At 41.7% G+C, this 10,902-nt stretch overlaps 1 protein-coding gene across 3 annotated transcripts; it reads left to right on the forward strand.

The window, feature by feature from the left end:
- Nucleotides 1–1,859: 1,859 nt before the first annotated feature.
- On the forward strand, nucleotides 1,860–7,733 carry LOC102080261 (transmembrane protein 200C). Of its 3 annotated transcripts, XM_019354557.2 has the most exons (6): nucleotides 1,860–2,089; nucleotides 3,066–3,247; nucleotides 3,377–3,596; nucleotides 3,727–3,866; nucleotides 5,047–5,128; nucleotides 5,466–7,733. In XM_019354557.2, the coding sequence occupies exons 2-6, from the start codon at nucleotides 3,147–3,149 to the stop codon at nucleotides 5,478–5,480; spliced, it is 558 nt and encodes a 185-aa protein (XP_019210102.1). In that variant the 5' UTR covers nucleotides 1,860–2,089; nucleotides 3,066–3,146; the 3' UTR covers nucleotides 5,481–7,733. The 3 variants fall into 3 exon arrangements, with proteins under 3 accessions (XP_019210102.1, XP_013119855.1, XP_005460511.1); XM_013264401.3 differs by lacking the exon at nucleotides 5,047–5,128 and having other exon boundaries at nucleotides 1,862–2,089; nucleotides 3,008–3,247; XM_005460454.4 differs by lacking the exon at nucleotides 5,047–5,128 and having other exon boundaries at nucleotides 1,863–2,089.
- Nucleotides 7,734–10,902: the final 3,169 nt, after the last annotated feature.

Genomic DNA, 10,902 nt, shown 5'->3' on the forward strand with positions numbered 1-10,902 from the left:
TCGCTCTAAAAGTTGTAGGTATTTTCTAACCAAACACCGCTCTGAAAGTCTGTGCCATAACCTCTCTGACCTCTTCTCCTCTGTGAAGGCGCATCAGGAGCAAGAACTGAGCTGTGAACTCAGACCATTGTATTCTTGGCCTGCAGTGGTCCATTTCCCACTTTGAGTTTGCATATTCTAGTTTACTTGACAGCTTTCCTCAGATTTACCCCACTATAACAGGTCCAGGTGGGTATCTTCATGTTTCCAACAGTGGGCTGATGTTATGTAGCTGTAGGTTCAGATATATGGATATATTTGAGCTGTATGTATAGATCTGATCTGTTTTTATCATGATTTGATCATGATAAAAACAAATCAAATGTTAAGACTTTGCTTCCTGGGTTCCCACTCTTTGTTGTGGTCATTTTTAATTCTTTAAAACCATTAATGTGTTCGGGTGCCACATTGTTTTAAGTAAATTAAAAATAATTAGCCGATAGAGGGCTGACACCCCCAAATGTAAAAAACGCCTAGCAGCGTTTGGGTGTGCTCCTACTGAGACGGCAGATGGTGCCCTGTGCAATCTCCTCTCAGATCTGGAACAGAGCATCACTGCGCTCCTGGACAGTCTGAGGTACAACCTGACAGCGTCAGCCGAACTGAAACATAATGTCCCAGAGGTCAGGAGAGCATGGGGGCCAGTCAGCACTATCAATTTCTTCATCCTCCTAGCTGCCTCCATACTCTCACCCCACAAGGCCAGGCATTGTTGTACACCAGGAGGAACCTAGACCCACTTGGCCAGCGTAGGGTCTCACAGTAGGTCCAAGTATTCCATCTTGATACACAGTGGGACTCAGCGTGCCAATACCTAGCCTGTGGGTGGCTCCATGGCTTCTCCAGACTCTTACAAGTGTGCAACATGTGCTCTAGGCGAACTTGCCCTTGTGTGTGAAAAGCACAGGGTGCTAGGTGTGGGCCTGTGAATTCTGCCCATCAGCCTCCACAATAACCTCATGAATCTGTTTCTGATTTCTGTTCAGAGGTCATTTTGTAGCTCTGGCAATGCTTATCCTGTTCCTCTTTGCACAAAGAGCAGATACTAGTTTAGCTGATGGGTTAAGGTAAGGTCCAGTCCAGAACTGCCCGTCTCCTGAAACCTCTTGAGAGCGTGCTACGAGACACAACAAGTCTTCTGGCAATGGCACGTATTGATGTGCCACCCTGCATGAGTTACATGAACTTCCAGCTTGTTGTTCTTTGTAGGGTCAACATATCGCCTCATGCTACCAGTAGTGACAACTGGCCTTAGCCAAACGCAAAACTAGTGAAAACTTGTTGCCCCTCTAGTGCACCTGTTGATGCCAAACACTAAAGGTGCTAAAACTGATGCAAAAAGTGTTCTTTTCTTTTTCTTTTTCTAAAGTGGTATAATTTAAGAATGCCATTTCCTCTTGACAGAGAACATCTGAAGCAGAGACAGATCCTAAGCAGTGACCATAAACTGAAAAAACACCCAACAGAAAACAAACCATGGTTTGTGCTGAAGCAATGAGATTCTAATAGTGCAATATTATCAGCACAAAAGGATCATTTATTGTAACAAATAACTTAAGTACTGATTTGATAGAATTTGCTAAAATCCTTGTTTAAAGTACATAAACATACGCAGGACATGCATTCATCCAGACACAGCAACATATGTTGTTATTATAATTACTGTATAAAATTATACAATTATAATTGTCTGTAATGGTCTTTAATTAAGTTCCATGCCATTAAAGACTTATGGACTGAATTACAGCAGCAGGAGAGAGAGTGAGTAAGAGACGATGGGAGAGCTTCCTCCCAGTGACAGACTGGAACTCGTTTCTCTGGTGCTCTCTTGCTCACTCTCACTGTGCCTGTCTTACCCGGTGCCTTTCATTCTTTGGGGGAGGAGATTCAACGACTCTTAGCATCACTGCAGAAACAGAGAGAGGGCGGAGCAGAGGGAGAGAGAGAAAAGAGCTGGAGAGATGATAGCAGGAGGCGATGAGACAAGGAGAGATTTAGAGACTGCAGCAGCACGAAGCGCAGGAGAACAGAACCGACAGCAGCGGTGTCTGTGAGAACAAACACACCTTACGCTTTATTTCATGTGCATCTAAATGCTTGAACACGTGTTTCTCATCAGTACTTATCTGTGTTGGTTTATATTTTGCTCTGATGATTGATTTATGTGAACTAACCAACCCTGATCAGTACTGACAGGTAGTGCTCAATTGATATTCAACACCAGTGATCAATACTGTAGGGCTATGCTGTGTGCGAGTTTGTGTATATGTGTGTTTGGTTATTGATTAGTAACAACTAGCAGTGATTCATTAAGCCTTGAGCAGTGTGATCAGATCGGTCAGAATATTAAATAATATGTATCAGCATTGTATTTACTGATTGATTACTGATTTGTATTTTTGAAGTGGTGACTGATTTGCTGCAGTAGTGATCTTATGTCACAGTAGTAGTATGTCACAAAGAACAGTGTTCATGATTTTTACCTTTAACAATAGATTCATTTATTAAGAACAAATTGTTTTGATTTGTTACTGATTGGTGTTGAACAGTACTGATTTGATAGCACTCATCTGTTCAGTAGGAATCATTCATATTGATCTGTATCAGTCATTATTAGACAGTAACATGTACCAGCCAGTATTTGCCTTCAGCATTGGTATGGCTGGGTGTAGGAGTCAGAATTAGGAGAGTCAATCACACGGTGTAAAGGTTCTGCTATGGAGCAGTAGTGCATGCTGGGAGGTGTAGTTCCTGCACTCTTAGACAAAAACTTGAACGGGCAAATGGGTTTAATATCCATCACGTGTCTGTCACTATGAGAATATTAGTGCTGAAAACTCACTTAAGAATACCAAACTTTGTACTGTTTGCTGAGTTTCAGTATCAGTTGTGCACAGATGAATCAATTAGCAGAAGTGATATTAAACTAGTTTAATTTTCTAAATGTCTGTCCCTCCAAACAACACAGGCAGCGTGTGATATTACAACACATCTCTTTATCTGACACTCTGTGTCTCTCTGACAAGAACTTGGTGTGACAGAGTCCAGCTGAGATAGAGGTCAGCGGGGCTTAACCTGCTGGGCCACCATCTGATTGGTGGGTGGTGATGATCGCAACAGGTGGATTGCTGAGAATCAACGCACGCCGACAGGACTCGCTATCCAGACCACATAAACCACACACACAGAAGAAGAAGAAGAAGAAGAGGTAACGCACACTCACAAACGGACACGCAGTCAGAGGTGATGTAACCTGGCTGCGTGTGTTTTTCAACACACCTGAGGGTTAGTGATACGATGACACAATTAACCAATGTCCCCACCTCCCAAACCCTAGGAGGAGCGAGGTAGTGGTGGTAAAGGGGAAGCTGAAGTTGTGTTCAGTCTCGGGTCTCGTGGCTGCACTTGGCATTCTGGTTCTGGTTGTGGGTGTGGTCATGGCGGCTCTGGGCTATTGGCCTCGTGATGGATTATTCTTCAGCTCTCAGCCACAGGAGGGCACCGCCATGGCTTCTGTCTCCTCAGACACCCCAACAATTGCACCTGCTGATGCCCAAGTGAGACACTACACCACTGACACTGTGTGTTTTTTATTGAGCAAAGTTGGTTTTCATATTTAGCTGTTGTAATGCAGTCATTTTTCACATTTTGTCATGTGTTGTTGAACATCTGTCTGACTGCTTCCAGGGAGAAGTGAGAGAAGGTGTACTGAAATCAGATGACGTGGGGACTAATGGAGGAAGCGATGATGGTTTTAACCAGACAGAAACCATAAATGGGACAACCAGACATCTTCCACAAGGTTTTCTACAGGACTTTCTGGACAGGTAAACAAACTAGCCTGTCTGTTTTAGCCAAGGCTTCCAGGACAGCTGTAAAGGCCGTTTGGGAAGTTCTTGACTTCCAGGTGAAATATCTCTTCATATCGTGGATAAGATAGTAGGGCAAAATTCATACCATGTCACTGCCATTAGTTAGACTCTATTACACAGTTCAAGTCACAGCTCAAAACGCTCTTGTTCATATTATGGTTTTTAAATCCTACAGTGGCTTTAATTAATCTTGTTGTTAATTTTCTGCTGTAAGGTGACCATAAATGTTTTAAAAGAAAACAACAAAAAAATTATTATTCTTATTATTATTAGTGGTTAACAGAGAGATTCTTTTTTGAAGGCTTTTTTGCCTCTAAAAGTTCTTGGGTGATTCTAAAAGTAACTAAGGGTTTTAACAGGACTTTACGTGGTTCTACACATCTTTGAGGAGGTGACATAGAGATGCCCGTAATAATCTCGTCAGAGTCTCAGTAGGAAATTGTGTAGGAACAAGACTTCTTTCAAAGCAATTTCAAAGCCCTCTGCAAATATGGAACAATTCACTGCCTCACGACTGCTTTGCAGGCCACACCTTTAAATCCAGGTGTTGTCCCAATGCCACAGGTACTGAAAATCAAACACCCAGCCAAAAAGGGGACATTCTTTCCGAAATTCACTGGATTCAAGCATGGTATTGTAAGAAGATGAAACATTTGCAACAGGTTAGTTGGGGAAATTCCTTCCCTCCTAGATATTCCACAATCAGTGGCATTATTGCAAAGTGAAAGTGCTCAGGAACCACAAGCACCCAGCCACCGAGTGGCAGTCCACATAAAGTTACGTAATGCAAGTGCCAAGTGCTGTGGTGCATAGTTCATAAAAGTTGCCAATATACTGTTGACTCAAATAACTGCAAAATTCCAAACTTCCTCAGCACAAAAACTGTGCTAGGAGCTTCAAGGAATGGGTTTTCTGTAGATGGCCCAGATTGTCCATATAGTGTATAGTCTGCTGTTATGTTCATACATTTCTTTAACATCCTCGATAGATTTTTCATCCCCTCTCAAAACTGTAATCAGTACTGTCCACATGCCACCAATGGCTAATTCATTTATTTCATTCATCATAAACATTTTATTGTCTCGGATCAATTACTAATATCTTCTTGTTTGCATGCTTCTTGACTGTGCTGTAGGACAGCGGTGCCCCAATCACCGGGCCATGGACCGGTACCGGTACATGAGTCGTTTGGTACTGGGCTGCGAGTTGGGGCTCAGGTGTGAAATATATGGTTTTCAGGGTTATTATCATTATTTTTTATAGTTTTTATCGTTAACTCGGCTTCCCTGTCTCTTTTCCCATGTGTTATGAATAATTCTTCTTTAATTCTTCTTTTGGTACCGATACTGGATTTATTTTGTTGTATTTATCCACGACACATTAAAGGGCGGTCCATGAATGGTTGGGTAAAGCTGCTGTAGGAGATTAAAGCTGATACTAGTGAGCTCCAGCAGTCTATTTGGAATTTCTAAAACTCAGCATGGTCCTAAAAGTACTTCAGGATGTTTAAGTAGCTCTCCTAAGGATTGGTCTGTTTTCTGATTGTCTCTTCAGGTATTTGTACTCTGATAGACTGAAGGTTTTTGGCCCACTCATCATGGGGATTGGCATTTTCCTCTTCATCTGTGCTAATGCTGTTCTGCATGAAAACCGTGACAAGAAGACAAAAGTTATAAACCTGAGGGACATTTATTCCACTGTTATCGACCTCCACAGCCTCCGGAAACCCAACACTTCCTCCTGCTGCTCAGCCAATCCCCCCAACAGCATCGTTAACTATATCCAATCAAAGAGCCTGGAGGCCAAACCCAGGGCATACCCTGACTCCCTAAAAAACAGAAAGGGGGGAGGAGAAGGTGTGGGAGACAGTGGAGTGGGAGGTGGGCTGTTAACCATGCAACCTGGCAGCAGTAAAGGAGCAGGGGAAGGTTGGGGCAATGATGGAGGAGGACACACAGTCTTCAGTATATACCAGGAACAAAAAGATGCTCCTCCTCCCTCCTCCTCACAGAGATTTTCCCTCCCCCAAAGTTTCAGCCCCATCCACCTCTCCACCTGCTGGACCACAAAGAATATGCTAAGCTCTTTCACCTTACCACTGCGCCGCCCAAAACCCCCTGCCCCGCAGAGAAGGCACTCCGCACGAGCCAGGACCAACCAGGGCTGGAGAGGGGACAAAGGAGAAGAGGAACAACAGAGGAGGGACAGAGGAGATGACAAACCAGGGGAGGAGGGTTATGTATGCCCACCACCTCCTCAGCGCTACTCTAGTCCCCCCCCAAACAGACCCCTCCAGGATTCATTAAAAACTTCTTGCAGCTCCTCCGGGCTCTACAAGGAAGCACCAGGAGGCTCCCAGGCCCTGCTCCTCCTCTCCTCTTCCTCTCTCACCCCCTCCCACTTGTCTCTCTCCTCATTTTCGTCCACACCACTGCCGCCTTGCAGGAGGCACAGCCTGTCGACCAGCAGCATCATCACAGGTTATAGCAAATTAAAACACAGAGACAACGATTCATGTTCCCCATCATCACACAAAGTGATATCACAGGGTAGGCATCAAATGTCAGAAGAAGTGACATCACAAAGAAAGTACTCTAACAAGGAGAAGTTGAGGATGATCTCACAGAAGTATTCTGGTCTGACGCAGAAGAAAGACCAATCAGGACTTGACTCAGAGATTGACAGCACAACTCAGTATTTGACCGAGAAACATTAGGGTCACATTCAAGGACTGTGTAAACGCTGATTGTGCGAAGATGTCGAAATGGTGTGTGAATGTGGATCTGCTGGTTTCTGAATTAGCAATAAGGAGTCTTCCAGAGAAGCAACAGCACAATATTCAAGAATCTGCTGTTTAGCTTTGTTGATCAGCTCTGTAAACTCTTACTGGAAAAGTTTTGTTTGGAATCTTTTGCCGGCAGAGTATGTGCAACAAAATGTTTCTGTGTTAATGTGGTAGCTCTCAAATAAGGGGATATTAGCCATCATCTGGAAAATGAGTGGAATGACTTTCAATGTATGGTATTCTGGGTTCCAAATGAAAAAGTGCAGACTCATCCATCACTTTAGTCTTCTGCATTAGTACATGACCAAATAACTACAGAAGAGCACTGTATCCACCAAAGTGTTTTGTGCCTCAGCCTTTTCATGCTGGTTATTATTATGGATGTCACAGGTAATGATATCCTGAGGAATTCGAAGTCAAGCTGAATGTAAGTGTTTTGTGTATGAAGTTGGATGTTATTTCCAGAAGACCTGTATTATTTTTATTTTTGTGAATGCAGTGCACTTCTGTAAAATAGCTTCAGTTTTTGTCAGTATTATGGAAAATTGTTTGAAGTAAAAAATAAAATGTACAGGTGCACACATACCTGTTGTTCATATAAGTTACTCTCTGTAATTAGGATTTCACATTTTGTTTCTATGACCTTTGCTGTGAGTTAGTTTTGACTTCATATCAAAATGAATCAGGATAAGTCAGCATTAAGCAATCTCACTACAAAACCTTAATTTAAATTGCTGGGAGGATGCCCAATGTCTTTAGTTATTTCTGTGAGTTTATCATTTGTACCCTGGAATACGTGTAAGCTGGGTCACATTACTTTCTATCAAGTGTACATGTTAACCTAAAAAGAAATGTACTCACTTTTTCCAGTTGTTGTTGACTTGCAGAGACGAAGCATGACTTCTCAGTTTTGACTGATTCTAAACTACAAAGTTGTAGCTTCATGGAGTCTTCCACTGAAAATCTAACCTACTTAACCTAAGTTTAATCTAAGCACAATATCACTGAAAATAAAGCACATTATGGTTAAACCTTTTTCATATTTGTCTTATTCTGAATGTATTTATTGCTATTTTTTAAAGTTGGGATTACCAGTCACGTGTGTTGTTCAGAAGGTAGAACCAAAGACAATGAGCCCCAAATTTCCAGCTCTGGTCTGTCAACATGTTGGTGTTTGCCACTTCAAAATAAAACAACTAAAGTTGTTTCATTTCTCTGTTTGGATTTTTTTTTTTGTTAAGGACAAATAACTGTAAAAACTAAGATATTTTTCTGGATATGATGCATATTTTCTAGCCATTTAGCTCTAGTATAGTTCATTTCTATTTACAGAGGACTAGATGCAAGGTCTCCCTTCTGCACATCCACCTCAACTGCAGCCAATTTCTCCACAATGTGAAGTGGAATAGACGGCTAATGGTGAGCAATAGATAAACATTTATCTGGCAGAAGATAAGCCTTAATGCTTAAGGCTAACATTGAGCTAACATGTATAGCTCAATGCAGGGGCGATTCTAGGACCAGAGCTTTGGGGGTGCTGAGCACCCAGAGAGCTGCCCAGCCAGACAAGATAAACTTTACTCATCACGATGAGAATTTCTTCCCTGGCTCTGTCAGTCCCTGCATCCTTAAATGTCTCCAGTTGTCCCGATTTCTCTCTGACTGTCTCCTTGGTGCATTTAAACCCCTGTTCCTCCCTGTCCTCATCGTGTGTTGTCTTCGTCTCCGTTATCAGTCATCATAATTTTACCATCTCTGTACAAGTCTGCAAATTTCTTTATTAAATCATAAGATTCCTAAATTCATCAAGTCCCTATGTGCCTGGGTCCTCATCACAAAACATGGCATCACTGTTTTGTACATTTTAACACAATTTAATCCCCACATTTGTGAAAGAAAAGCAAAACACTTTTTTGAAAAGTCTGTAACAAAACCATCAAATCTGATAAAGGTTATTTAAATGCTGCAAAAGAAGAATGGATTGGAATAAAAAATTACATATCCTAACCTTAATTACTGGAGGAGAATAATGAATGATGCTGATAGTGAGTAAAAAGTAAACTGAGTGCGTTTTTTGGAGAGAGATTCACTTTTAATGTGTATGTATAATATAATACAGATACATAAAAATACACTCCAAAAATAGAAGAGCCCTTGAAATGTACAAAATATTAATTAAAAAAATTATAAAAATGGAGGCAACTTTGCCTATGGTACAATGTATACAATTTTTTTAAAAAAATCTTTACTGCAGATACTAATTTTATCAATTTAATAATACTAATTTTGTGTTGCAAGATTCATGAGTTTCATACTTTCATAGTAGTACTTGGGAGAGCTCATTTTTCTCAGGTGGTACACACTGTAAAAAGTTTGAGAAACACTAATAAGGTAAGTGTATGTGTGCTTTTGTATTTCAGGTGATTTCAATATTCAAGTTGACAACAGCAACAACTCAGACTCTGATAAACAAATAAAAAAACACCAAGATTACACAGTTGATCTGATTTAAAATCTGGGTCCAAATTAACATTGCAAGTGTCAGACAGGTTCAACCTTGAAGTTGGAAGACTGGATTGCTGAACAGCAGCAATGGAAAAGACAATTTGGGAAACAGTTTGTACGATTAAATTATGTATTCCAAAATGTTTTAGAGTTCTTCACCCATGTTAACTGCATCCACCTCAAAAGCAGTCTGAATATACTTCAGACCTTGATGATGCTGTGGAAATTATGAGTTTTCACCCAGCAGCACACTGTGAATCAGGAACTTACTTTTCAGGGGCTTGGAAAGCTTTAAAAAACCATGAGACTTGGCACACACCTTCAAGGTGAATAGGCTTTAAATTTTTATGGGACTTATTTATTAGTGTTGCAAACGGGCTCTGTGGCGCCATGTATAAATTTACTATAAAATCAGCTCTGACATTATGCTTCATCTATGTGTCTCATATTGTCATGTAATGTTATGAGACATGCAAACAAGTCTTTTGGAGCCATATAAACCCAACCGGAGTCTAGGTCACAGTTACGGCGCCACCTAGTGGTAACACGAAATTTGTGGTAGGTGACAATTATTATTCTATCAAAATCACATTTTCATTGGTGGGCCCATTAATAATATATAACACCGTGACATATAAGTACTCACTTCTTGATGCATTCTCAATCATCCAGGAAAGTAAATCTCCAAAAGTTGAATCTGTTCATCTGGACGTAGCGTTTTGTGGGAGAAACGTTTCGTCACTCATCCAAGTGACTTCTTCAGTCTCAGCTTACTGCAGGTTTCCCCAAACCTTATAAACAGTACATTTGCATAATGACTGAAACCAGCCCACTGAAGGAACAATGGGCTGTGAGGTCAGTTCCTTAATCATAATTATGCAAATTCCCATGACCATTGATCAACAATCACTGACCAAAACCCACTGATCAAAGAACACTGATCAATGGCCATGAGTACCATTCACAGAGAGTTGGGGAATGGCTGCAATCACAGCGTTGTAAGATGGCGAAAGATGTACCCTTAGGCCCCCTCCTCGATTCAGAGATGGTCTTTCCCTCTTCACGTAAATGGCCTCCTTGACTCCGCGCTCAAACCAGCGTTCTTCCCTGTCCAGGATGTGTACATCCTCATCATTGAAAGAGTGTCCACTGGCCTGTAGGTGTAAATAGACTGCAGAGTCCTGGCCTGATGAGGTAGCTCTTCTGTGTTGTGCCATCCGCTTCGCTAGAGGTTGTTTGGTTTCCCCGATGTATAAATCCTGGCAATCCTCCTGGCACTTAACAGCGTACACTATGTTACTCTGTTTGTGTCGGGGGACCCGATCCTTGGGGTGGACCAGTTTTTTGGCGCAGCGTGTTTTGGGGTTTAAAAGCCACAGAGACACGGTGTTTAGAAAAAATGCGTCTCAACTGTTCCGATACTCCTGACACATATGGGATCACTACAGGTTTTCGCCTGGGCAGCGGTTGTCCTTCTCTCCTGGATCGGCTGGAGCTTTCTTTAGGTGCCTTTCCCGCTTTGACAAAAGTCCAGCTGGGATAAATGGTGATCAATGGTCATGGGAATTTGCATAATTATGATTAAGGAACTGACCTCACAGCCCATTGTTCCCTCAGTGGGCTGGTTTCAGTCATTATGCAAATGTACTGTTTATAAGGTTTGGGGAAACCTGCAGTCAGCTGAGACTGAAGAAGTCACTT

The sequence above is a fragment of the Oreochromis niloticus genome, linkage group LG9, assembly GCF_001858045.2.
Source record: "Oreochromis niloticus isolate F11D_XX linkage group LG9, O_niloticus_UMD_NMBU, whole genome shotgun sequence".
NCBI lineage: Eukaryota > Metazoa > Chordata > Actinopteri > Cichliformes > Cichlidae > Oreochromis > Oreochromis niloticus.